At 46.0% G+C, this 27,815-nt stretch overlaps 1 protein-coding gene across 13 annotated transcripts in view; it reads left to right on the top strand.

Moving 5' to 3' along the window:
- The window catches only part of SRRM1 (serine and arginine repetitive matrix 1), a 19,991-nt gene extending 6,895 nt beyond the window's left edge, over nucleotides 1–13,096 (top strand). For 3 of the 13 annotated variants that reach the window (XM_080379204.1, XM_080379203.1, XM_080379202.1), the window contains 14 exons: nucleotides 90–202; nucleotides 634–834; nucleotides 1,884–2,087; nucleotides 2,678–2,797; nucleotides 4,289–4,560; nucleotides 4,703–4,783; nucleotides 5,127–5,213; nucleotides 5,882–6,026; nucleotides 6,281–6,322; nucleotides 8,172–8,276; nucleotides 8,620–9,081; nucleotides 9,979–10,165; nucleotides 10,894–11,088; nucleotides 11,303–12,291. In XM_080379204.1, coding sequence (XP_080235330.1) covers nucleotides 90–202; nucleotides 634–834; nucleotides 1,884–2,087; nucleotides 2,678–2,797; nucleotides 4,289–4,560; nucleotides 4,703–4,783; nucleotides 5,127–5,213; nucleotides 5,882–6,026; nucleotides 6,281–6,322; nucleotides 8,172–8,276; nucleotides 8,620–9,081; nucleotides 9,979–10,165; nucleotides 10,894–11,088; nucleotides 11,303–11,407 — 2,319 coding nt within the window. In that variant the 3' untranslated portion in view covers nucleotides 11,408–12,291. Of the gene's footprint in view, nucleotides 1–89; nucleotides 203–633; nucleotides 835–1,883; nucleotides 2,088–2,677; nucleotides 2,798–4,288; nucleotides 4,561–4,702; nucleotides 4,784–5,126; nucleotides 5,214–5,881; nucleotides 6,027–6,280; nucleotides 6,323–8,171; nucleotides 8,277–8,619; nucleotides 9,082–9,978; nucleotides 10,166–10,893; nucleotides 11,089–11,302; nucleotides 12,292–12,347 lie in introns of those variants that run through there. The other 10 variants (XM_080379207.1, XM_080379205.1, XM_080379206.1 and 7 more) reach the window with 10 other exon arrangements.
- Nucleotides 13,097–27,815: the final 14,719 nt, after the last annotated feature.

The following is a 27,815-nucleotide window of genomic DNA, read 5'->3' as shown; positions in this document are numbered from 1 at the left end:
TAGCAGTGTATTTTTGTTGTTTGACATACGTATTTGATAAGGGCTTGGTATGATGCCTCTGAGTTAAGTGATGGTGTTTGGTTGCATAGATAGAGCAAGAGAAACTGGCTTCTATGAAGAAACAAGATGAAGACAAGGAGAAGAGAGATAAGGAAGACAAAGACAACAGAGAAAAGAGAGACAGATCCAGGAGTCCAAGAAGGTAATGCAACTGCACAGACAATGTATCAACAGTACTCCAGAGCGGAATGGAGAATGCGTGGCAGAGACAAATTAGTTGAGCTTTGGAAATACTCCCCTTTGCTGTCTTAGCAGGCTAGCCTGACGTACTACTGAATGGTAATTGCAAGTAAACTAGAGCAAATTTGACATAAGAATTGCTTACATTGCTTTTAATGGTTTGATCTGTTCCAGGGTTTCTTGTTTTGGGGTGGTGGTGGTTTTTTTGACATCTTAATTTGGCTGCTAATTACTAGCAGAAAATACAAAGTAGTCCTCCATGTGCTTAACTGCTGTAAACAGTACTGAGAGTCTGCCTCATTCAGAAGAGCTTTTAGCTGCTGGATATCACAGGCTTTATTCCGTACATCGATTCGTTATGGGATGCTATGAAATGGCACTTCTTTTTCCTAGACGCAAATCAAGGTCTCCTTCCCCTCGAAGGAGGTCGTCGCCTGTCAGAAGAGAGCGGAAACGCAGCCATTCTCGCTCCCCTCATCACAGAACCAAGAGCCGCAGCGCTACTCCTGCGCCAGAAAAGAAAGAGGCGACTCCTGAGCCAGAACCCTCTGTGAAACCAAAGGAGACTGTTGTTCAAGAGGCAACTTCAAACAGGTAAGCCTGATAACTGTGGGTGTAGAACTACGTATTGCCTTTTAAAAAATGGACGTTATCTTAATGCTTGTTTGCAGTTTGTCTCGGGGAAATGCCTGCTTCTCCCTGGCCCCCTGCAATGGCAAAAGAATTTATTTAATAATCTTAAGATTTTTTTTTCTGTGCAGAATTCTAAAGGCAGTGTGCTTAGCTGCCACTGTGCTTTCATTTTCCTGGTTTTGGCGGAGATAGAGTTAATTTTCTTTCAAGTAGCTGGTACAGTGCTGTGTTTTGGATTTAGGGTGGAAATAGTGTTGATAACACACTGTTGTTTTAGTTGTTGCTAAGCAGTGCTTACCCGAAGTCAAGGACTTTTCAGTTTTCCTGTGCTCTGCTGGTGAGGAGGCGCATGAGAAATGGGGAGGGAGCAGAGCCAGAACAGCTGACCCCAACTAGCCAAGGGGATATTCCATACCACAGAGCATCACGCTCAGTATATACCCTGGGGGGAGTGGGCCAGCAGGGGCCAATTGCTGCTCAGGGACTGGCTGGGCACCGGTCAACGGGTGGTGAGCTGTTGTATTGTGTATCACTTATTTTTCTTAGGGTTTATTCCTCTCTCTTTTTTTCTCTTCCTCTTCATTATGATTGTTACTATTATGTTGTACTTTATTTCAATTACTGAACTCTTACGTTAACCCACGGGTTTTATCTTTTTCCAATTCCCCTTGCCATCCCACTAGGGGCAGGGGGGGAGCGAGCGGTTGTGTGGTACTTCGTTGCCAGCTGGGGTTAAACCATGACAGTCATCTTTTCCACTTCTGACAATGTTGTGTTGTTTTCTGGCAAGTTGACATGCAGCCTGTATGTTACTTTTTTTTTATCCTCTTTGAATCATTGTACCATGTTCTAATTCTTTTCACAGTTTTGGAGCGGGATGGTCTAACATCTTGTCAGAGGATGGGCAGGAGAATGTTCATTGTAGGGGAATATCTTGGCAGCTTCTAAATTGTCACTCCAGGGGCTATGGTTTGTACGTGTTTATAAATGAAGTCTTTTATTTTTAACAGTGATATCCCAAAAGCTCCTAAACCTGAACCTCCTGTACCAGAGACTAAGGAAACTTCACCAGAACGTAATTCAAAGAAGGAGAGAGAGAAGGAAAAAGAGAAGACTCGTCAAAGATCCGCAACTCGGTCCAAGTCAAGGTCAAGATCTCGATCACGTTCTCCATCTCATTCTCGACCAAGAAGGCGTCATAGATCACGGTCGAGGTAGGACTCCAGTTTATCTTGTGAAGGTTGAGAACTGAATGTTTTCTTCTGAAGGCTATGGATGTGCTTTATGTATGTTCTTAATGTAATGTCATGTTCTCAGCTAAAGTAGTGATGTTTTTAGAGATGTTGAGCTATGGATATTTTAGGCCAAATGGGAAAGGATGTGTTCGATGGATAAATGGGTTTGGGAGTTGGTTTCTTCTGTCAGTTCGTGAGAAGGTGCTTACAGTGACTAACGCTGACTGGAGAAGGAATGGGGTAGGCATTGCTGAGTATGGCACTTGTTAGTGGGAACTGTGTGGCCTCCTTTTAGGAGGTAGGTCTGATAGTGGTGGTGTTGTAGATTACTTCTTTTTTTTCTCCTTTTTTGAATTATTTTACTAAGTAGAGAGGTCTTGGTAAACTTCAAAGCACTGATTGTGTCTGAATGTACACTTTGCAATATAACCTAAATGCTACTTTAATGTGATGCACTTGGAGGAAAAACAGCTCTACACTCTGAGGATGCCCTCAGTCCCCTGAGGATAAATTTCCTCAACTCTGAAAATTAGATAGTTGCTTTTCATTTGAATTTTTGATTATGACAGGTCTTACTCCCCTAGAAGGCGACCAAGCCCAAGAAGACGGCCATCTCCAAGGAGAAGGAGCCCTCCAAGGCGAATGCCTCCCCCACCCAGACACAGAAGAAGCAGGTCCCCTGTGAGGCGGTAAGATTCCCTTTTTTTGGGACAATGGAAAATGTTAAACTTTGAAAGCTGAAGGGAACATCAGTTGTGAGGAATGAGTGTTACCAGAATTACCTTGCTCGTTTTATCTTGGTACTGTCAGGTGTATGATTTGAGTGATATAAAAACTGCAGTGCCGTATTTCATAAGTGTGTTGTGGGGGAACATAGTAGTAGCTGTGATTTCTTTGGAGTTGAAGTAGTGATGAGAATTCCACCTTTTTGAAAAATGGCAATTTCAGAACTGTTAACATCTTCAAATAGCTCTGGATAGCTCCCGGCGTGGGTTGACATGACATCTTTCGTGACTTTTTTGCTTAAGTCTTAATACTATTTTTTTCCTTCCTGGGGAAAAAAATTAGAACAAGTAAAGATTTTGCTTGTTAGGAGTTTTTACATTATGACTTTACATTTCCATCTTGAAATTAAAATCAAATACTGACTTGAAATGTGTTTTTTCATGTTTTTATTTTTAAAAAAATTCTTCAGGGTCTGCTTTCTGGTATTGGAGGTCACATTTTTGATAGCATAAGCAATTTGTTAGTAGCAAAGCTCTGAGTTGCCTTGCAGAGAAGATACGTACTTGTGGCCATATCAAAATAGACATTTAGCTTCACAGGAAGAGAATAGATTCTTATCCTCTTCATAGGAAGAGAATTGAAGTGATGCTTCCTGTGTATACAGCAGTTGTTCTTTTTTAGGAAGGAACAGTTCTTCCTTTTTATGACAAGGTGATGACTATTTTATTTTTTTCCTGGGTTTGTAAATATGTTCACACAGTTACTGGGAAAACTGTGAAAAGTATCAAACATGTATGTTGCAAGATGTACAAGAGCTCCCTTTCAGCAAATGTTTCTCACTCAAGGTAGGGTTTCTTTTTTCCAGGTTCTCAGGAATTCTGCAGCCAAAGGTGGATTCTGCAGGTACACAATTGCAACAGAACTTGCCACAAATTTTGCCGCAGAATTCTAGAGGCCCTACCTTTTTAAAATTACAAAGTAAAGATGAAAGACTAAAACATAAGGATGGATAGATTGATTCTGAGTTGTTGTCTGAAATTTTTACCTCTTGGTATAAAAACTTTTTACACTAAACTCTTAAAGAGATCTGTTCTGAAGATCATTAAATCACATGTGCTAACACGGAGAATTCTTAACCATCCAGAAGTTAGAGAGCCCAAACAAAACTAATTCCTCCCAGGAGAAAAGCTTAGTTGTAGTCTGTAGATTGACAGAAAGCAAACAAAGGTAACACTAACAATTTTTTGCTCACTATGTAGTTTAAAAATAACTGAAAGATCGGTTATTATTCTCCTCTTCTATAAAGCGAGTGTTGAAGGCTGTCCACCATGTTTTGGAAGTGCTGTTGTATGTGGCTCTCTCTATATGTGCTTGCAAAAAATGCGATTCTGTGTTCATGCTCAAACATTTCTTCAACTGGCTATTCAGAATCTAATGTTATACTTGATTTACAGGAGAAGACGGTCATCAGCATCCTTATCTGGCAGTAGCTCTTCCTCCTCCTCCTCACGTTCCCGATCACCACCAAAGAAACCACCTAAAAGAACTGTATCCAGTCCTCCTCGTAAAACTCGTAGGCTCTCTCCTTCTGCAAGCCCCCCTAGACGGAGGCACAGACCATCCCCACCAGCAAGTCCACCTCCAAAACCACGCAGGTCTCCAACACCCCAGCAGTCCAACCGTGCAAGAAAAAGCCGTGGCTCTGTTTCGCCTAGTAGAGCGTCAGGTAATGAAGTAAAAATCTGTGTTCCAGCAGCTTTAGCGTTTTGGTTTTGTTTTCTCAAAGATGGTGTGTACAGTTTGTATGAGCAGAAGTGCATGCGAGAACGTAATGAATTGCAGCTGAGTTTTCTGACTTTGTCTTTTAGCGCCCAAACACAAGAGTACTGAAAAAAGAGAATCTCCTTCGCCAGCACCAAAACCGAGGAAAGCAGAACTGTCTGAATCAGGTATGGTGTGCTCTTTTCAGCACTGGTTTTGGGTGGGGTTTTTAATCAAGGTGCATGACAAAAGGCAGTGGTAAGGGTTGAATCCTCTTGATAGACTGGCATTGAAAGCAAGAGTTCCCAGAAGTATAAAGGTGATCGCTCGTACTGCCTCAAACATCTCTATCCAAGCTTTCTTGGAAAAAAATCCAACTGAAGTTGTATTCCAGCCTCAATATTATTTTAAGATTTTGAAGGGGGCAAAAAAAAGCGTGTGCGATGATGTACTGTAATACAACCTTGTTTCTGCCTGAACAAGGTCAATTTGTGTCTTCAGTTTACATATTCTATCTCTGTGCCTTTCCAGAAGAAGATAAAGGAGGTAAAATGGCCACAGCAGACTCTGTTCAACAGAGACGTCAGTACAGAAGGCAGAATCAACAGTCTTCATCTGGTATGGGTGGCATAGATTTCCTAAAAGTGGATTGTAGTTTGCTTTTGTGGGAAGTAGTTAACGTTAAGTTCAAATACTGATTAAAATTATTTGCTATGCATGCTGCGGTGCTGTGATAAACTTTAAGATGTACCACTCATAATGAAATCACTTCTATTATTGCTCATGAAGAAAAAAGTCTAACTTTTAAAAGGTTACGGTATGTCTCTTGTTAATGGCTCACATCTTTAAAAGTTGCACTTTTAAATTCTTAACATCACACACAGAAATATATTTGCTATGGGTTACTTAATCTGTTGTTGCAATAGGTTATTTCCTAATATTTTGGACTCTTGTATGCTTCCAATCAGTAAATTAACCCAGGCCTGGTATAGGTTCTTGTCCATCTAATGTTTCTATAAGTAACTGAAGTTCACCTCTTGAATTATCTGGCTAGTCAGATTGTATATGGACAGTTAGGTTGCTGCAGATATTTTTTTGCCCAGCTCTGATGGATTGCTTTATCACTTGACTGCAACTACTATTTTTAGTTGAATTGCTTTTAAATAGAAGCTTCTTATTTTGCAGGGGAGGAGGTTAGTAGTTTAAACTGCAGTTCCCCAATCAGTAACTGTGTTAATAGTGTTGTGAGAATCATCTTCCAGAGAGTGATTCTTCTACGTTTATAGATTCTGGTTCTTCATCTTCATCTGAAGAAGAAAGACCTAAAAGATCCATCGTGAAGAATGGGGAAGTTGGTAGACGCCGACGCCATTCACATTCACGCAGTCCATCACCATCTCCCCGAAAACGACAGAAGGAATCATCCCCTCGGTAATTTCTCCTTAAGTTGAACCTAACTCGCGTAATTTTTTCTATTTAATGTTGTTTATCTGCTATGCAACTGTCAGCAAATACACAACACAAGAATTAAGTCGTGTCCAGTTTGCCCAATCTTGTCTCAAGATTGTGTTCTTGTTGTGGTCATTTGGTAAGAATTACTCTGAACTTTATTTGAATACATTTGTTTTTTGCCTCATGTATGGCAGATAGATTTGTTTTGTTTTGTTTTTCTCCACTGCTATCAGGATGCAGATGGAAAAGAGATGGCAATCCCCAGTGATGAAAAGGTTGGTTAGAAATTAATCTGTTAAATAGGATTTACGTTTAGCAAATCATTTAGACAGGCTGTCATTTATACTGTCATAGATAAGTACTTGCTGTCCTTTGTCCTTCGGACTTGCACACTCGGAGTAGTAAGGTGAGGGAAATTCAGACTGCTGTGTTCCTTGACGTGTGGGATCTGGGACCATTTCACTGGCAAAAACCACGGAGAGAAACACTTGCTCAGGCTCCTTCATTGCTCGCCAGTTGCTAATTCACATAAGCCTGTAACAGCTACTAACGTTAATGTTATTAGCGTCTTCCTGATGCTTGAAAACGACTGAATGCTTTTATTCTTCAGGGTTTTCTTATTGCACATACACAGCTGTGAAGGAAGGGTGAGCATTACTTTGTATTCTTGCTGCCATTGACAGTCGGTACCGTATGCTTGCAACAAGTGATTAAGATCTTGGTGTTCTGGGTCACAGATAATTGGAATTTCAGAGGTCTCATGCCTCAATTCAGTAGCTATTTTGAACTAGTAGTAAACACAGACTTCATATTCTCTTCTCTTGTGTAGGCAGTGGTGTTAACACTTGTGTAATTTTTTTGGTCTACGTTGATCTCAGAATATAGGAAGGTTCAGGAAGCTGGGTGCTTGTTGGGTTTATTAATCTGGTGTAATGACCCTTGTGAGCAATCTGTAATTAAGACTTAGTTAGAATATAGTTGCAGCATACCTAAGGATGTATGAGATTAAGTATGACTACTTCAACAAATGTAGACATTCTAGTTATGGATCTTGTCAAACAATTCTACGTAAACCAGATTGGAATTCCAAAGTTCTTAATCTGTTTTGCAACATGGTAAATTTACCTACTGCCAATTGTGTAAATACGTGTTTAATTAGGACAACTGTGACTTTTGAAGGCTGATATTTTTTTGAACCATAAAAGAACATTGTCTTTTGGAGCAAACTGTTTTATCTATAAAAAGTGTAACTCATTGCTTTGGAGAACAGCAGCCAGCACATTTGAAAGCAAATCTTGGTTTATGTAGTTAAGCTTCTGTGCTTTTTTCATTACTCAATGTTTTCCTTTAATCAATAGTTTTATCTTAATTGGTTTTAAAACAGGAACGTTTTGCTTTACAGAATTCAATATTCCTCTTCTTTAAAACTCTGAGTTTGATTAAAATTTCCCCTCCCAGAAGTCTATTGTAAACCTTGCAGAGCAGAAAACAGTTCATGTAGTCAATAATTTTAACCTAGATAGCTGCAGTTTTGCAACAACTCTCTCTGCCTTTCAAGAATAAGTCATTTTGCATTCCAGACCCGTAGATAAAAGCTCTTTTCAAGAGTACGGTTTCACACTGTTTAATTGGATCCAACTTCAGACCGCTGCTGAACGCGGGTTTTTCTGCCTGACAGAGCTGGGCATTCCCAGTTCCTCCCTTGTGTTGGATCTAGCAATCGTGTCACCGCATGACGACAAGGAGATGTTTTTGGTGGATCGGTACCCTGGTCTGACTCATTAGATGATCACTAGGTTCAGTGCAAGGGAGATGCCAGGAATGAGCTTTCGGGAGAAGAAAATGGGAGAGAATTGGTCTTCCTCTGTGGCTACAAGGTGCTAATAGACCAGGTGAATGTGAAATTCTAACGATTGCTGTAGTAGACTCTGAGAATTACAGTAAAATGTGTCATCTCACCCTGTTTAGAAAGTCTTTTCTATTTTTTTCCATCAGTGGTTCTAACAAAAAATAATTCATTTTGAAGTGCACGAACAAGATAATTTTGTACAGTTAAAGCAGAAGGAGAAAGAATCTTGGGGCTCAATTGCAACTTTTCTAAGAAATCCCTTTATCTGTCTTTAGTAGGAGGAGGAGAAGTCCATCGCCCCCACCAGCCAGGCGGCGACGCTCTCCTTCACCTGCCCCTCCTCCGAGGCGGCGGCGGTCACCTTCCTTACCTCGTCGAAGGTACTGTATTGCATTTTTGTCTTTGAACTGGTTGCTTTTGGCTTGTTGACTTCCAACAATGACACGTGAAAAGAAACCCCTTAATCCTGGTCCCTTGATTCACGGCTTACTGAGGGGAGTGTAGTTTTGCTAGTGAGGTCTTGTGTGGTAGGTGTGCGGCCTGGATATTTTTTATTGCTCTATCAAATACTGAATAACACTAGTTGAGCTGATTTTCTTGATATTAAATGGAGTTTTAAAGAATTCGTAGAGGAGTTCTTTTCCCCCTCTTTGGGTGAACTGTGAGACACTTGTAAGTAACTCACATGCTGATGTGGCACCTGAACATTTGTTTTCTTTGTAGGTCTCCATCACCACCCCCACGCAGACGCTCACCTTCTCCACGGAGATACTCTCCACCGATACAGAGACGATACTCTCCTTCACCACCACCGAAGAGAAGAACGGCTTCTCCTCCTCCCCCACCTAAACGAAGGGCATCACCTTCTCCACAGTCGAAACGCAGAGTCTCCCATTCGCCACCGCCAAAACAAAGGAGCTCGCCAACTGCTAAAAGGCGTTCACCTTCGATATCTTCCAAGCACAGGAAGGGATCTCCTCCCAGTAGGTCCAATCGGGAAACACGTTCTCCACCACAAAACAAAAGGCATTCACCTTCACCACGGCCTAGAGCTTCTCATACCTCTGCAAGCCCACCACCACCACGAAGGGGAGCTTCAGCTTCACCCCAGAGAAGACAGTCTCCATCTCCAAGCACTAGACCCATCAGGAGGGTGTCAAGAACACCAGAACCTAAGAAGACAAAGTAAAAAAAATCAGTCTTTGAAGTTGGTTTTGTGAGGGTTTTTGTTTGTTTTGTTTTAATGCAGTGGGAATAGCCAGGGAGTTGCATCAAAATGGTTCCTGTATCTTGAGATTGCTCACATGTTGGTGGCTCTGTTCAGCTTCCACCATTGTAACTTTCATTTTTGGAAGTTTATTAGATTGGAAACATCTGTTAAAATAAAGGGTATTGTGAGGAGAAGCATTAAGGAGGCTTTATGTAGAGTTTGAGGGATGGGACTTCTAACAGCACAGCAAAGCACTGGGACTGAGCAGGTGAAGTGAAGCTCGAGATAAGTTTTGTTGCTAGCTTTGTTAAAAGAAAGATAAATGTTCTCTTATTCTAAAGCTAACTTCAGAAGGGAGCCAACACTTTTCATTAGCTCATAAATCATTTCATAATTGGTTATCCAAGATAAACTGCTGAAATTCTAGATATTTTTTTTCTTCATTGTGATGCTGCTCTTAGAGCACAGTCAAAAGCATGGTGCTGGCTTATTAATTTTTTCAGAAAGAAAATGTGGATTAATGTCTTGCACTCTTTCTTCATTGGATGATAAAAGAGCATTGCTATTCTCTTGACTTTTAATGTGGTTATAAATTAGTCATATCAGAAGAATGGGAGCAATCATTTCTGAACAACAGTAGTAGTAGTATTTATCAAGCTATCAAGTTGCAATATCCTTTTGCATTACAGATTCACAGCGGTATTAAATTGTTTTGCCTTTTGTAGTATATGCCAGCAAAGTAACTAACAATTTTTAAGTGGCACCTTAACCAAGCTTTAAGCACATGTTCATTTGGCACTTCTATTAATTTTTACGTTCTTGGTTTGTCTCTTATATTTCTAATTGTGGCTCTTCTATTTTTTTTTTTTAAGGGCTTCCACGCCAAGTCCACGATCTGCGAGACGGGTGTCTTCATCACGGTCTGCATCAGGATCACCTGAGCCAGCACCAAAAAAACATCAAGGACCTCCATCTCCTACACGGTCTCGTTCTCCTTCTGCTAACTGGTCACCTGCAAAAAAGGCTAAAAGCCCAACTCAGAGCCCATCACCTGCAAGGGTATTTGTTTGCTATAGAAGCAGTACTGTTCTGGGTTATATGGCAAGGTATTTTCGTGAAGACTTGGGTGCTGAACAGTGCTAAGGTTGTTCCGTAGGGGACGGAAATAATATCCTTGGAGTAATTTTTAATAGTAACATATACGTTTCAAACTTTTTAACATTTCTGAGTCTGAAGAAATATGCTATTATATATAAATTTTAACTTCTGTAGGAAAAGTCTTTCCCATTTCATGAATCTGCATGGGTTTCATGGTCTACAAAGTGAGGTGGTCGTCTTTATGCTTAGTCTTCATGTGCGCATGCAGGCTATTCCTACAGGAAGAGAACGGATTGTTGGGCGTCCTTGTCTGTTCTCCCCAGTGTTCCCTGGGGACACTTGCCATTCACCAGAGGAGTGTTTGAGGGAGTTAGACTCCATCTGCTGTATTAATTTTTATGCAGAGGTTTGCCTGCCACTTCTGTGACCAGCAGATCGAGCTTGTGTGGCATTATGTTCTGGTTTGAGACACAGCTCAGCCTCGCATTACAACCCCTGTCCGCTGGGATTGCTCCTGTCAGGTGACTGGAAGTGTGATGTTCCCCCAGTTCTGAAGATGGTGTTGAGTTTACGGAATTTCAGTTGTTGCTCAGTCTGTTCAGATTTCCCAGGGTGGTTGTGGGCATATTCTAATGATGTTTGGAAACCTTAAGGAGAAGGTGTGATATATTTTAAATTGTTTGTTACAGAACTCGGATCAAGAAGGGGGTGGAAAGAAGAAGAAGAAAAAGAAGGATAAGAAGCATAAAAAGGATAAAAAGCACAAGAAACACAAAAAACACAAGAAGGAGAAGGCTGCAGCGGCCGCAGCAGCTGTTGCTGTGGCTGCACCTGATACCACCTCAACACAGGAAGACCAGGAAGCAGAGACAGAACCCAAAAAGGTAGGGATTTGGTGCCTGAGGCTCTAGTTTTTAACAGTCAAATAGATGTTGATGACCGTGTGCTGCTGACGTTCTGAATGGCAGCCTTGCCTCAGAAATGCGACTCGGTGCCCCGTAATTATTTTTTTTTTAACTCTATGATTTGCTGTGCTGGGAGGGCTGCAGCCTGGCTTAGCTTTCGGTGTTTGAAGAAATGCTTTGTCTTTGTTTGAAGGAGACAGAAAGCGAACCTGAAGACAACCTTGATGATCTAGAAAAACACCTGCGAGAGAAGGCACTGAGGTCAATGCGGAAGGCGCAAGTGTCACCACCATCCTAGGCTGAATCCTTTGATATAATGTACATTTTATTTGGTTTGTACTCAGAATTCAATTTCAAATTGCTAAATGTGTTTGAGCTTTAGAATATAACATTTGTTGTAATAATTGCTAGGTTGAGGTTCACCATGTACAAAGGGCATGGATTTACATTACAAAAGGTGTCCACAGTGTACTAGTGACATTCTTTCATTGACAGTCAGCATAATTTCATTTAGAGTGAGACTTCTTAGAAGCAGTAGGAATTTGTTTTGGAGGTTTTAAACATGACCATCAATTCCCTAGTTTCTTTGAAATTCAACAAAGCCTTTAGCATAATTTGTGAGGGTCTCATTTGACTTCTTTTGTATCCACTTACATTATGCTACTAACCTTTGTGGTTTGTAAGCTTGCCCAGAAGTAAAACCACTGCAGAATTACCAAGGAAATACATACATTTTAATGCTTTCTACTGTTGCCTGTATAGTCTCCATTAAAGCGAATCAAAAATAGCAATTTAGAATGGTACATAAATGAAAGCATGTTGTTTACCAGGACACTGTGGGTTTATATTGATGTAACATGTTGATTTGGAACACTGGAATTTCATTTGTATTTTTATGTTCTTTTTTTAAAGGGCAGTTTCCATGATCAGCAGTCCCAGAAAAAAAATTCCTTCAGTTACATAAATTTTGTTTGTGAGATGTCGTTGCCCCATTCATAAATCTTGTCTCGTTATGGTTCTTCTGAATGGTATAAGCAACTTTCGGAGCTGTGGTCTTTGAAAGTTCGAGGAACCTGAACTTTGGATATTGTCATGTTTTCACTGTTTTTTGTTTTTGTTTTTTTAACTAAAGCTATATAAAGCTTGTGGATTAAACAAAATAAATTTCTAAATTTAAACAGATGTTGGCTATTTTTATACTAACATTTACATTTGCTAATCAGCTTTCTTTTGTACAGGGTTAATGAATACACAGATAGATGAAAAAGTATTTGATCCAGTAGGCTGGCTTCTCCTGTGGTGTCTGGATCGGTGTTCTTGCAAAGCAAGAGTAAAACCGTCTGCCTGGTCAGCACGCTGTTAGGGTGGGTAAGCTTCAAACAAAATACTTGCTGGTGAAAATCGCTTGTCATAGCAAGTCAAAACGTTTCAAGGTCCTGCAAGAAATGAATGGCAGGTTTGCATTAACTTAATTTAACGAGCTATAGTCACGTAAACACTGGTTTGGATGTTCCTTTACGGAATCCTGGTGGCTCACTGCCTTTTTCATAATCATATTGGAAACTTGCTGGATTGCTACTGTTGAATTTTTTTAACAATTCAAGCTCTGTTTCTGAAATCAAGTCAATTCTGAAGTCTGAGGTTCCTCTGGCAGGAGGAATGGAACATGCTTTTGAAAATTTTCTTGTCCTGCATCTGAAGTAGATGTGATGTGCACAATTAAGTGTAGATATTTGATTAGTCTTTTTACTTTACATCATGTAGGGTTTTAAAATAAAGCAGGTATAATGTAGATATGGATGGAAGGGGATTTCTTTAAAGTAGCTTCCTTCTGCACTCCCTTATATGCTGAATCTTTTGTTTCTTAGCATAAGTATACATTGTATGCTACAGTGCTTGTAAACTTAGTTCAACAACACTTGAATGTTGAGTATCATCTGTTATTAAATGTGTGTAATAAATTCCAAGAACTTTCTGGACAAACAGATTTTTAAAAGTACATCTGAGTGAATTTGGTGCTTAAGAACCACTGCAGAACCCAACAGCGTACCGTGCTAATCTCTTGGCCTCGTTCATTGTTAGTTTTTTCCTGTGATGTTCCTTGGCAGCACAAATAATTCTGAAATTCAGTCTTGAAAGACCGTACGCATGTGCGGTCTTCACAGGGGGCTAACACCTCGTTCTTTATGGTCTGGAATCTTGGCTTTCTTCTGGGTTTTGTGACCTCTGTGTGCCTTTTAATCTTAGGAGCGATGGGTGTTCTTTAAATACGTTCAGTACCTGAGTAGCTGACTGCTTATCGTCCCTCCTGCCTGTTGTCATCTGCCTCCGGGACCACTGGTGGGTTTGGACAGGCTGGGAAGCGCAACCAGATCTCCCCAGACCCCTGGCTGTGCCCCCACTTTTTCCTTTGGAGTTTCTGTTGTCAGGTCATTCCTCTTTTTTTTTTTTTTTTTTTTTTCCCCTTAACATCTGTCCATAAAGAATGGTTTAGGTTTCAAAAGAGCAACTAAATACGCTGTTTGAGAGGAGTATAACTTCTAAAGTGCCTTTAGTTCAGTATTTTAATTCCTTCCTACTTTGCCATTCAATCAAATACCGCTGCTGCATTTAAATAGTCAGGTGAGAGCAAGAGGCCTCTCATGAGCTATTACGCTGTCCTTTCTGCTCTAAATCCTGTTGCTATTAATGCTGTCCTTGCTACTCTAAATCCTGTTGCGTGGATACTTTGAATCCCAAATCACTTGGCTGGGACGATGCCTTTAGCATTTGGGGCTGTTGTGTGCAACTTTGTCCTGGTGAACTGTTGACTTCCATCCCTGAGTTTCCCTCTCGATCCTCTGGAATTGAGATCCCATCATCCCAAACCAAAGTCTTCCAATCTGTTCGCCACTCGCTCTCGGTTAACCTCGTGCCTGTGTTTCTCAGTCCTTTTCTTTCCTGACGCAGCACGGCGGAGCCTCTGCGGGGGTCTGGCTCTTTTCGTGCTGTGTCTGCTCGTGCTGTACGTTTGCTGGTTAGTCGCAGCCACCGGCTGGAAACGACAGATAACGCGGGTTTAGATGAGTGACTTGCTGGGATAACTATCAAACTATGCCAAAAAATAATAAATTGAAGTTTAATTGGACTGTATAACTTAGTGAAAATGAGTCCACAGGCGTGAAGGTAAGGCTGGAGTGAGTCACTGGCAGGGCAGTAGCCACGGTGCGTGATAAAGATGGATTTGTTGTGTCAACAGGTGGAACAATAGCAGGTGTGTGTGCAAGAGTTCGAGGTTTACAGAAACTCTGTGTTGGATTATTAAATTTTTCCACTTGTGTGACTTTGGAAGTTGGCCTGGGGAGTTGTGTGTGGGCCAGCTTCCCGAGCTGCACCACTGCAGCTTCACACTCGGAAACTTCACTTGCGAATTGCCTCGATGTGCAGGACAGGCCGTGCTGCCGCTCCTTTGGGAAGCGTCTGGTGCTTCCCGAGAGCCGACGTGACCGGTGTGACGAGCGGCGGTGCCGAGGGAGAGTTCTGGGCTCAGAACTGTGCGACCTCGCGCGTGCCCGGCTCCACGTTGTCCGACACAAGTGGACCTTCCAAGCGGGGGCCTGGACCCAGAGGACTGGCTCATGCAGGCTAAATATTTATATGCTAAATATGATGGGAGGTGCCTTAGTTTGGAGGAGCAGCTTAAGCACCATGTGCATTTTTGCACTCTGACTTCATTCCTCAAACGTTAAACCTCCAAATATGTGTGTTTTGGTATAAAAAGTCTCGAGAAAGAGGAGCTTTCAGCAGGGTGTGGAAGCGTCTTTTGATTGAGTTTCGTTGCAGCTGTGATGTGTGATAACTGATGTTTTAGTGTAGGATCATCTGCTCATAAAACCTGGAATTCTCTGCTTAAAGCCCATTGTTACATGTCACGCAAGTTCCCAGCCAGGCAGCCGCAGCGCTGACCGCGCTCAAGTCGCTTCTCAGCCAGAGTCCAAACTTGTAGTAGAGACGGTGGTGCATGGCTTTCCACCCTCCACTGAGGAGCGACTTGGCTTCCCTCTTGTACAACAACTTTTCTTTCCCCCCTCTCATATTCACAGAACTTTCCGGTGGAATTTTGTTTCTCTTCATCAGATCACAGTCATTGTAATAAGCTACTGGGAAATTAATATATCTCTTTAAGGATAATAAAAAGTTCATTAAATCTGAGAACAATGGTGTGGGTGGTTGTGTGTTGCCGGACTTGATCAACAGTTTGACTTTTGAACTTGACTGCAGCTCTCCTGGAAAACTCCGAAGAGGCCGCAACTGCTGGAGTCCGGCCGGCTGCAGCACGAAGCGGGAAGATGGAGACGGTTCCCACCCATGCCGGGAGGTACGTCTTGTCCTGTCACCGCGCCTCGCAGCTGAGCGATTTCTGTCTCGGAAATCCGAGTCGGCCGCTTAACGCGCGGCAGGAGCGTTGCCCCTTTCCTGTGGGATCACGCTCCTGAATGCACAACGTTCACCCACCGTTCCCCTTGTAACCCTGCCTTTGTTCTCATCAAGGTTCTGCTTGAACGAAGCGGTTTGACTTCTGCTTTCTCTTGTTTCACATTTCCTTCTGGGAAAACTGGAGCTTTGCTTAACACCCATCACGCTTCAAAATCTGACGGTCCACTTGAGATAATTTGTGTTTTGCTTCCTTGGTTGCCTAGAGGCAATCGGCATGCAAATCCGTGGGCGAGTTCTTTATCTGCCCGATGCTGTACGTGGATTAAGGCTTGGGAAGATGGCCGGGAATTAATTTAATCGATCTTAAAAATAGTAGAGCAGCCACTTTGCAGCTGGAGGTGATCTGCTGAAGGCTGGTGGTCTTCAATTATTAACCGGGGATGTATTATTAACGCGTTCGGCGGGGCTGGGTGCAGGGAGCTGGTGCAGGTGGAGCGTTCGGGAGGTAATCGGACGCTGCGCGTGCTGTATAGATTTAACTGCAGAGGGATCCTGCGCAGGGGATCTGTGTGGGTTTTAACTTTAAAGGAAAGTATTTTAGGGTTTTGCCTTAAATTCAAGCTGTGGTTATTGCAGAGCTGTGGCCTTTGGGATATTCCTGAAGAAGCAGAGACAGGAGCTGCTCCCCGCAGCCGCGCTCCTCGCCGGGGCGGGATGCCTGAGGCCAGGATGCCTACGGGAAAATTACTCTGTGTAGAATCTTTCAGAAAAGGGCACTGGAAGGTGGGCATGAAGCCTTGTTTTTAAGAACGTTGGTGCAAAACTTGAGTTCACGACCCAAAGACTTGGGTATTTCAGTGGGAGAAAAAGTCTTATTAAAATGGTAAAATAATCTTTAAGTCGGGGTGGTTCATTACTAAGGGAAAGCTGAATCCTCACGGTGTGAGAAGGAATATGGTGCTGGACTCGCCCTGTTCACGAAAGCGTCGGCTCTTGATGCTCCCTAATGAAGAACAGATGCATAGCGTGGTGAAGCAGTAAAATGCTTTTTTCAAAGAAAAATACAGAAAATACACCAAACTCTAGAAAAAACGTCTTAAGCTCTGCATGTGTTGAAGGAAGAGGAGTGCTTTGTGCTGCCTTGAACTTGGAAAGAACAGCAAGGAAGTACAAACAGCAAAATTCCTCAAATGGATTCAGGTCCAGGCGGTGCAGCAGCAGCTGGACTGAGCTTGTCCATAAACCCACCGAAATAGCATGGGAATTGGTCAGTTGTTCAGCTTTTGAGGTGGCAAATGGCTGTTAAAATCATCAGTCATCACAAAACAACTGCGAAAAATATTCTCACGGTTTGTTTTAATTACCTTTGACCTAAATACAGCTTGGAAAAGTGATGAGTAAAAATTGGGAGAAAAGAAAAATGTATTTAACAGTTTCAAAACTATGTATGTTAATTATGTGGTAACAGCTTAAAAGTGTACAGGGATGGTGTATCAAGTGTACAAAAATTTGCCTCAAATTTAGAGTCAAGAGACTGTAGAAGTGTAAATCCCCCCCCTACAGGCTGTGTCAATTACCCGCCTTAAGAAAAATGAAACTACAAATGCAAAATAGAATCAAACTGATGAGTTGAAAAGATGCTTCCTCTCTGCTACTTTAAACCAGGATTAAAAGTAGTGATTTAAATTAATTCAAGCAGGCTAATAAGAAACATTGGTTCTGCTTCTCCCTTGTGGAGCAAGATGAAGCCGGGAGCTCGCAGCCTCCTGCTAGAACAGAACCTGACGTCTCACGGGTGATGCTGTAGGAGGTTGTGGGCAGCTGTTGGAGGGGAGGGAGCGGGTGCGATGAAGACCACCCAGCCCAGAAGTCTTAATTTCTACCTCTGGACTGACTAGCCAAGTCTGGCCTGGCCTTGCCTTGCCACTTAATTAGATTTTTGTATCTGCACTTCTCATCAGCCAGCAAGCCTGCTGGTATTTCACCCGTCTGGGGATGAACCGAAAGCTGTTGCTTAAAGCAGAGCAGACCACAGCCGGTTTGTCGTGGAGCTAAAAGTGCTGCTGGAAAAAAGGGGTTTGTGTTTGGTTGTTGGTTTCCTCCCGTCCCACCCCCCCCACCCAGTCTTTTATTTAAAAACATGAGCTGCCGTGCTTCCTATGAGGTTTGTATAGCTGGGAGGGGGCTGTGCCCCAGCAGCTATTGTGTGGAGCCAGCCCCAGTGTCCCGGGGAGGGCAAAATGCTGCGAAAATGCTTCCTTAGCTGGGAGTGTTGTATTTTATACTGGGATGTGGCCAGCTCCCAGGGCAGGTGAATCAGCGTTTGACGCCCATCTGGCTGGGTGAAACTGGGCTTAGAGGGCAGAGTGACTCACAGCGAGGGCAGCCGCCCTGTGCCGTACACGCCTTTTCCTTCAGCAAGGTTTTGCTTTTGTTTTCTGCCAAGATTGTTTTGGATGACCCCAGGAATCAGCGCTGCAGGGAAGAGCGCGCTGGGGTCGGTGCTGGGAGCGCGGCGCTCTGGTGGCTCAGGGAGAGGGTGACTCTGAGCCTTTAGCACAAGGTGTTTTAATCGCAAAGTAATTATCTTTGGAGTTTGCATGGAGGCAGATTCCTCCAGAACGGTGGGTTTTCTCATCCAGGATCAATCCCTTGGGAGTTGCCGGGCCATGAGTGGGGTCCTGGGGGAGGCTGCGCAGCCTGTCGGGGGACAGGGATCATTTTAACTCCTACATCTGTTTCCCCTGGCGGGGCGCGCTGTGCTGCGTGCCGTGCTGAGGAAAACAGCCGAAGGGATGTGGGGGCTGGCTGCGTCCTTCCTGCAGTACAAAGGCAGGATGCTGCCCCTCGGGCCGAGTGCCGCAGGTAGCCATCGCTCGCGATATCAGCGGCACCGAGCGCGTGGCGTGACCAGCAGTGATGGCGTGGGAGAAGGGAGGTGAGACGGGAGCGAGCAGGAGCTGCGAGGGCTGCGGCACCGGCACCTGACGGTGATATGAGCATGTGACGCGACCTGTTCAGGGACAGATCTTGCTGTGGCGTTGAGGTGATAAATCCGGGGTGTAGGAGAAGCTCACGGAGAAATGGAGACGGGTGTTGCTGGATGGGTACTCGAGTGCTCAGGTTGCTCCTTCCAGCTGCAGGAGGGGAGTGGGGCTGGTCTGTGCGTGTGAGCCGCGTCTGCTAATCCTGGGCAGGGCTTGGGCGATGCTCCACAGCCCCAGCCTGGGAAGCTCTGAATCCTTCTGTTTTACTGAAAAGAAAACACGGAAAATGGTTATGTTGGGAAAACAACTTGGCAGGGGGAGAATTGTTCAATTCCTCTGCAAAAGCTTTGTTTTTAACCCAGGGGCAGAGCTGCAGCTTGTGTATATTGTTGTGGCTATGCTGAAATAAATGGAGTTTCAGCTGCCACCGCCAGCTCGGGGATGGCCCCTGGAGAGAAGCTGCAGCTTGTGCGGCCGGACTCCCGAAAGCACGTGCTTCACTTATCTGCTTGGCCAGATCTTCCTTTGGGATCTCCCCCCACCCCTGACCCGTGCCGATGCCGTGTCCCGCTCAGGGCTGTCCCCAGGAGCACAGACCTTGGGTACCTTCGTGGTGCCCGTGCCCTGACCCAGCACGAGCAGTGGAAGAAGCGAACATCCCTGGGGGTCCAGCCTGTGCTTGGGCTCCCAGCACTGCCTGGAAGGCTCTGGAAGGGCATTTGCCTGTGGGGAGCAGTGGCTTTTTATAATTTTTCATTCAGGTTTTAAAAATAATTGGCTACATGCTTCAAATGAAACCGAAGCCAGAGAGCGGTTGTGAAAATTTTCAATTGCTTTTGTGAATAAACCCCCACATGCTTCCCCCTGCCAGGAAGGGGAAAGTTCCCATTAAAAACTGATCGTCTCCCTGTCAGCTGGATTTTAATTCAGTGAGTGGATTTGACTACTGATGTGAAAAAAAATTGCCTTTGTCACCACGTTGATATTTTTTTAATGAGACAGAAATGGTTTGGCGCCTTTCCAGCTTATTAAAATCTTTGCGAGTCCACATGCACTGGCACAAGGGGACAAGAAGGGAAAATTACATTAAGTGCATGATTGGCAAAACAAAATTGAGCTCCTCCTTATTTATTTATTTTTAATCCATTACAAGCATGTGAATGAATCCTTCTATTATTTATGCGGGAGGATAAAGGGAGCTGTCCTTGCGGCTTCAGGAGGAGGCAGACTCCACTTTCAGCTTCAACTCTTCTTTCCAGACAAGGCAAGGGGACACCTTGCTGTTATCCAGGACAGAGATAAGTGAAGGAAGTTGTGTGAAAAAGGAGTAATTTGTGTGTTTTGTGGGAGAAGAGGGCATTGCCCTGGAGGAGTCCATCTCCACGGGTGCAGGGCTCACGTCAGTGGTCTGTGGGTTCCCCAGGCCACCACGGGGTAAATCTCACCGCTGAAAAAAAGCCCCCCTGAGTCCGATCCCAAGTCCCAGTCCTGAGGGTGATCGGACTCTCTCAGGGGGTGCAGCCTGTGAGTTAAGTCAACCCCTTGGGGCTCTGGGTTGGCTGCTGGGGTTGCTCCAGCCCTCAGCCTGAGCCGAAGGCGCTGCTCTGCAGCTGCAAGGCTTTGCTACATCACTCGCCCAGACTGGGCTGCGTGCCCACAGCACCTTGCCTCAAGGTCAGCCACGTTACCAGCAAGCGACTTGGTGCTTCTCCAGCTGCCGTTTCCTTCCTCCCTGCCCTCAGCGCAGCGTTTGGTGCCTTCCACTGCCTGCGTGGAGAAACTGCGGCAAATGTTAATCTAATTTACTGCTTGGTGTCCTTTTCTGGGTGTTTTTCACTGGGGGAGGAGGAGGGAGATGAGGTTGGTGCTGGGCTGGGGGTGCTGACTCACTGTGTAAAGCTGGGTGGCTAATGGGATCCCTCCCTCCTGCCTCAGTTTCCCCATCAGTACAGTGGGTTTAGCATTCCCTGGTGGCGTAAGGAAAATTTAGTGATAAAATGCTCAGTGATGCTCATGTGATTAACATAACGTTCTGATAACTGGGACTCTTTAGGCAGTTCAAGAGGCAACGTTGCTGCAGTGAGGCTGAGGAGCAATACCCGTGAGTGCCGTGGGGCCGGCGCAGGAATAACCCAGGGCTTCGGGGATGCATTCACTCGTGTCATGCTTTTCCTAAAGATGCCTGGTGCTGGGGTCACTGGTGGGCAGATCCCAAACCTGGATAAAGTTCAGACTGGTGGAGGAAAACAGAGGAGAGGAACAGAGCTTTGCAGTTGCAGGGATAAGAGAAATGCCTCCTGGCTCTGCCATTCACCCCAAAATAAAGCGTGCAGCAAGGGGCCGTGCGTGTGGGACAGGCTGGGGCTGCCAGAGCCGCAGCAGCTCCCAGCCATCGCCATGGTCCTTTGCTGCTCCCCTTGCCCTGCTTGGCCTTGCTTTGGCACCGGCACTGTGCTGGCTCCACTGGGACCTTCCTCACGCTGTTGCGGCGGAGCCGTGGCTCTGAATGCCGCTATTGTGAGCCCCGCGACCGCCCGGCTCTGCTGAGGAAGGGGCCCCAGCTCCCCAACTTTTCGAGTATGCTATAACAATGCTGCAGGTTGAAATTCCCAGGATGAGCCAACAATTCAGAGTCCTGCACCCTCGGAGCCCCAGCACGCCCGCCCTGCCGTGCTATCCTGCCCCAAAGGTAAATGTTTGCTCTCCAGGTTATAAAAGGTCCAGGTCCCCTCCGTTCTTTCCTGCACCCACTGCAATCCCCACGGTTCTGTTTTGACGTGGAAGCGTTACACTCACCTACTATCAACCACAAACCTTTTGATTTTTTTGGGGAAAAAAAAGCATCTATCACTGCCCCCAAAAGAGGAAGAAAAAACTGCTTTGAAGTCCCTGTTCACATCAACCCCATTTGCTTGCACTAATTTTTCCCCTGGGCTTTGACACTGTGGCTGAGAGATTTTCCAGTGCTGGGGGGGCTCTGAGCTCTGTGACCCCCTGCTGCCTGTGCTGGACACCAGTTTCCCAGCTGGGTGAGCAGGCGGCCGGATCTTGGCATGGCGCCACATGGATCTCCTGGATATCAGGGAGGAACCAAGGCGGTGTTTGGATGCAACCAGCAGCGCCGGTTTATCTTGGCCGATTGCAGGTGGAGATTTGCCTGTGGAGCCAAGGTGGCACCAGCCCCTTCTCCAGCTCCTCCCGTGGTGGCCTCTGGGCTGTGTGTTGCCACCATGGCCCGTCGATGTCCCCAGGGCAGCCGCCCTCGGCTCCCGGCCCATGAACTCCCTGGAGCTGCTGACATCAAGGATGCAAAAAGCACGGAGTGGAGCTCCCAGCACCAGCTGTGGTGGCCCCTGCGGTGACATGCCACATGTTGGACCTGGGTGATGGGACTGAGGACAGGTGAGATGCCACCACGCTGCTGTGGGGTGGCCTTGCTGCTCAGCTTTCTGTGGTGTATAGAAGTGGAGATGGAGCTGTGCTAACAGCCGGCAAGGAGATAACCCCTTGGAGTCTTGTCCTCGGTGGGACGGGGATGGGATCTCCTCGGGAGTGCAGAGAGCAGGGGGGTCAGGTGGAAATCAGTGGGTCTGGATGTAACCAAGGCTCACATAGGTTTGCTGCGCTAGAATTAGGGACTTGCCCTGCTGGGCTCTGAAGCCTGAGCAGTTGTGCACATTGAATTTTCCCCCCGATCATGCTCACCGATGCAAAGCAAGGTGTCTTCCGACGTGACAAGTGGATTAGCAGCATACTGCCAAGGCAGATGGTGTGGCACAGAGCGGGTGCAGCGGGGATCTTCCCGTACAAAGCAGGGAGGGTTTGCCACGATGTTCAGGCAGCCCTAAATCCGTCACCCCTGGGGTGAGTCCCCTGAAGCCAGCCCAGTGTGGCTGGATGCATGGCCCCATCCTTGTGGGAGAAGGAGTGTGCGGAGAGTGGGATTTCCACCTGCTGCCAACAGAGCATTTGGGTTTATTGTCTTGAACTGTACATCCCCACTATTCATGGGCAGCCAGGGTGCCATTTGAATTTAAATAACATCACAGATGTAGCCGTGCTAATTGCTCATTTGCTTATCCAGAGTAACTATTAAACCAGGAAAAGAAACTTGAATCGTAGAAACCTCTTGTGCATCTACTAGAGCTGGCTGTAGGAAAGCAGCCCGTGTCTCGGCCACCTCGGTGACAATGTTTGCACGCTGCCGTGCGCAGCTCTGCTTCGGTCCCGTTGCTCACCTCGCTGCAGTGAGCAGCTGGGGAAGCTGTCCAGATCACCTAGAAATAGTGCGATGCATGGGCGGGACAGATGCAAAGGATTTAAAAGGGGAAAATCTCGGCAGCATTGGTGCTCAGAGAGAAGCTGTGAGGAGCCTGGGTGGGCTCAGGCAGCCCTTGTGCTGAGCTGGGCTGTGGGGAAGAGGGATGGCTCCAGCACTCAGGTATCTGCCCCAGGTTTGTGCCTAAACTTTTGGCTCTAAATGACATTTATCATAACTTGGTAGGAGCTTGAAGAGTGTCTTATAGCAATTGCTATATGGAAAAAACACGGGGCTAAAGAGGTGATTATTAAAATTGCAAAATCAAATACCCGCTGTTCAGAAATACCAGAATTTCAGCCTGAGCAGGCAGAACGTGTGCTGTAACCGGTTCTTGTAATGGGAAGGCTTGGGAAATCCTTGCTCTGGTTCTGCCCCGCAGGATTGTTGTTCTACCCATCTGCAGGGCAAAAGCGGCTTCGACAAGGACCACAGCTGCTTCTGCGAGTTCTGAAGCCATGACTCGGGAAATTTACGTTCATTTCTCCATCCTGCTGTGGGCATATCGGGGCTTTGGAACGTCATTCCTTTGGCACTGCCGCGCTGCCTCAGGCTGCAAGGTTTAAAGAAGGTGGAGGAGTTTCTGTCGCTGTGTTTAAAGATCTGCTAGCACTATACGTACTGTTGCAATACAAATAATTTTATCAAAAAGATTATTTCTAAGTCCTGGTAGAACTGAGAGATCTTGGCTTCTTGTCCTGACTGTGTTTCCTTTTCTTTCTTGAGTCCTTTAAAAAAAATCTGGCTCCTTCCACTGTGACTCAGATAGGATGAAATAAAATCCACATTTATCGTGTCACTGTCTGAGTCAGATCGGCATTTACGCCATTGGTCCGGAGCAGGTTAGCTCCGTGATGGGTGTTTGCTTTGTTCCTTGTGATGAACGTAATTAACCTTAGACGTTGACTTTGCCCAAAGAACTGCCTGGAAACCTTGGGAGAATTCGGATGCCTCCGTCGCATGGAGGTGTGTGGCTGAGCTGGGAGAGCAGCATCCTGCAAGGAACTCCTGTTTCTGCTGGAGTAACGTCATGTAACCACGCGGGGACCAAGGCTGGGGGTCCCTGCGACCCCCCATCCCATGCACGCTACTGCCCCAGTTCCCACAGGCTTTGGCTGCGATTTACATACCTGGAGCAGCCCTTTGCAGGGCTCCAATAATCCCACTGTCCTTAGGTAATAAAAAGACAATTAAATAGTCACATCAGCATCTTGCTGCCTGCCAGGCCTTGAGGGGCAAACGCACACAGGGAGGCAATCTGGGTTCCTCACCGCTTCTGAGAGCTGCCTAATCTGTAGAGGGATTTAAGTGGCGCTTGCCTGATGTTCAAGGCTTGGTGCTGCAGGAACAGCCCGAGATCACTGCCTGGGGAAAAGCTGGGGAGCGGTGGCTGCCGAAGTGGCTTTGCACCATGAAAGGCTTTTGTGCCTACGGCAGGAGGGTGTTTGCCCTGGTGCCACGCTCAGTTTTGAGGCTCCTAGCAGGGGGAAGAGGAGCGCACTGATGTTTTCCTTCCCTGGGGCATGATGCAAATGATGGGGACACATCTCCACCCGGGCTGGAGCAGGGACCTGACTCCTTCTTGCACCGGGAACAGGTAAGTGCTTGGAGCAGCGAGGGAGCAGTGGAGAATCCTCCCTCCTGCATGAGGGTCCACCAGTGACCCTATCTCCCATGCTGTGTCCTGGCCACCCACCCCAGGGTTACACCGAGGCCAGCACCAGCTCCTTGCTGTAGCTCCATTTGGACCCTCTTAGGCTCCAGATGAGCAAATGCACCGCTGAGGTCAGCGGGGCTGTGCTGAGAACGGGCTTGGGTCAGTGCTTAGGAGGATGAAAACAGGGCTGGGTGTTGGCACCCAGGAAGGGAAGAGAGACTGAGCCTGGGGACGATGCTCCTCGTCATGGCTAGAAGTGGAAACAGCCCTGGAATGAGGAGAGATGTAAAACTTTGGATGCTGACTGGTTCCTACCTGCAGTGCTGAATGATCTGCTGCTCTGCAGGTGATCCTGGAGCACATCACTTCACCTCGTCCAGCTGTTCTCCCAGGAGAAGGAATTAATTATTTCGTTTTGATGGCCCCTCTGAAGGTAGCTGACTGTGATCACTGCTGACACACCAGCAACTGCCAGGTCAGTACAAGACACTGCCAGGTTGGGGCAGGGCCTATTCCATTCCAAGTGTGAAAATACAGAAATAGACATCAGGCCCTGGGTATGAGTTGGGTCTTGGCATATATCATAGTCAGATGAGCTGGGGTCCTTGCTGGGGCCTCAAATGAGCTGTTTGCTTTGTCCTCTCCCTCCCCTTGCTGGCAGTGTGGGGTAGCACCACCCACCTTCGTCACATGCACGTGTTTGGCAGCTGCTCGTGAGCAGAAATTACCACCCCCCCCTTCCCTCCCTCGAGGGTTTCTTCCATGCTGGAAGCTTTGTTGTGGAGCAAAGAACATCAGTAGTATCTTTATTGAGAAGAAAAGATGTAGAGTGGTTTGTATTTTTAAAGGCGACAGTCTTGCAATAAATTGGGATGGATTATCAGGTACCCACACTGATAATGTGGTTTTGGATCAAGCAAGCCTGGCGATAAAGAGGTTTTGGTGTTGGTGGGGTTTTTTTCCCTTCTGATGTTAGCCTGCGCCCCAGAGAGAAGATACACTGGCTTGGAGTCATTACTTTAATTGGACTGATCCTCTGCAGATGCCATTTGAGGGCTGATGAAAGATGGGGAAGGAGCTGGTGCTTCCACTCTCTGCTCACACACAATGGAGCATGCAGGACACGAGGCTGCCGGTGCTTCGCATTGGCTTTCGACACCACATCTTCCCCCGGGGTCTTTTACAGAGCTTGCAGACCATTAAAAAGCCACATCAAACAGCATTTCTTCCATTTAAGCTTCGTGACAGAAGCCAGTCCATGGTGTTGAAACCCAGCTGGGAGCTGCTGGGATATAATGGAAAGAGTTCATTAGGGGAGTCCCCAGCTACCAGCAACTTTTCAGGCTTTTCAGATGACAGAAATGCAGCAGGAAGCCTAGGTGGTGGCATTTGCTGTGCTTTGGGTAGTGTGGCTGATTTAAACATTTAATCAACCAAAGCCAGGCAAACTTGGGATTTTTATTTCAAGAGAAGCAGGTTGTGTGGTTTTTAATTTAACCAAATCACATTATCGGCCCAGCTCTTTGGATCACTCGGAGACTAAGCTTGAAGAAAACAGCCAATGACCTTAATTTATTTACTCTCAGGCAACTTCTATACATAAAGGTGGGGAAATACAGCTTTTATTTAAGCAGGCACAGGAAACAGTGGGGTTTTGGGTTTTTTCCCAAATAACTTTTCACACTGGAACTGCAATAGGTTTTGCATTTTCCTTGAAGGAACTCCAGGTGCCTGATGCGTGTGTGTCCATGCAGTGCTGCTGTAAGGATGTGTCCCGGGAAGTTTCCCAGCACCCCGACTCGGCTTCCAGCTCCCTTCACACTTAGCAAAGGCTCACACTGTGCCTCTTGGTCCTTTCTAGGTCCCTTTCTACAAGAGAGTGAAGCTGCAATCTTTGTTTCCTGATGCTCATGGTAGAGAAAAGGCTGATATCTGAATTTTGAAAGTAGGGCAGTGAGAAATACACAGAGAGGCGACGAGAGGCATGGCAACAGCCTCGCGCTGAAAGAGGAGAGTCAGGCATTCAATTACTTGAGTTGTATGTGTGGTCCTGAGAGCCAACTTTCCTTTTCCCCTTCTTGGATATCACCTCCAAATGCGGGGAGATGGCAAGCAGTTTAACTTTCCCAGTGTTTCAGCGACACTAAAGGAAGCGAGGTGAAAACTCTGCCTGTGTCAGCGTTCCCATAAACTTGCCCCCACCGTGCCTTAATGTAGGGGACCTAAGGCAGCCCAGGGAAACCTGCAGACAATGCCTGCTTTGTCTACCTCCCTTCTCCTCGGGCGCTGTGAGATGCTGAGTCCAAACATTTAACCACAAAATGCATTAATTACCATCCAGCTCCCTGGGGTAAGGACCATATGCCAGTAACCAGAAAAAAAAGCACGCTATTGCATGGAAAGTACATCGATTGTTAAATGACTCCAAGTTGCAATTACTGCTGCTAAAAGTTCTTGATTAACGTTTCCTAGAAACATTTAGTCCTCCAACCTCTGCGCTTGGAGCAGTGTTAACTTGGACCGTGCCAAAGAGGAGCAACCCAGAAATTGTGGGATGAAGTCAACTTCCCACATAATGATACAGGATATGTCCTCTGCTCCTGTAATTCTGCCTCAACACACAGCAGTGAGCTGTTTTTCCCCAGTATTTTTCCCCAGTGTCAGATGTTATCTCTGGGTCCGGCTCCACGCAGCACTGCTCATCCTCTGCCGCTCGCTTCAGCGCCTTGTGGGACCAGCTCCGTGAGCCTGCAGTTAATGCTGAAGTTTGGCATCCGCCCCGGATGAAAATGAGCTATCGAGGGACAGCTGGCTGGGAGTTACAGCAAACCGCGAACAGTCTGACACAAGCAGAAGTTTGATTTCCCCCGCACTCCCTCTAAATCTGGTGGGCTAACACTCTCCGCTCCAAAACCAAACACCGCTCAACACAGGGGTAATAAAATATGAGCGAGTGGTAACAAAATAGTCCATCCTAGGTGGCACGTGATGGATGGAGCCCCAAATCCCGCTTGGTGCCTGGGTGGGAGGCTTAAGGAAATCAGAGCGTAGGGAGTTACTCTGCTAAAGGGGCACCATTGCAGCAGAGCATCTGGGACACGTGGGCTCTGGGCCTGCGGTCACTGCTCTTCTGCCTCCAGTCTCCAGGGAAGGATTTTGCAGCATCCCAGCCTGCAGGCAAACCCAGGAACCCGAATTAGCACTGGAATGAGAATGCTGGTATTTTTAAACCAGGGCGTGTCGTTTCTGCCTTTCTTTTAATAGGTGTCTGTGGGCAGGTTCTTCTCACAGCTTCGTTCCCCCATTGCTTTAAAAAAGCTGTAATGAA

Source organism: Falco punctatus (genome assembly GCF_963210335.1).
Source record: "Falco punctatus genome assembly, chromosome: 3".
NCBI lineage: Eukaryota > Metazoa > Chordata > Aves > Falconiformes > Falconidae > Falco > Falco punctatus.
Note: the sequence above shows the minus strand (reverse complement) of the source record. Positions and strands in the feature narration are given on the sequence as shown.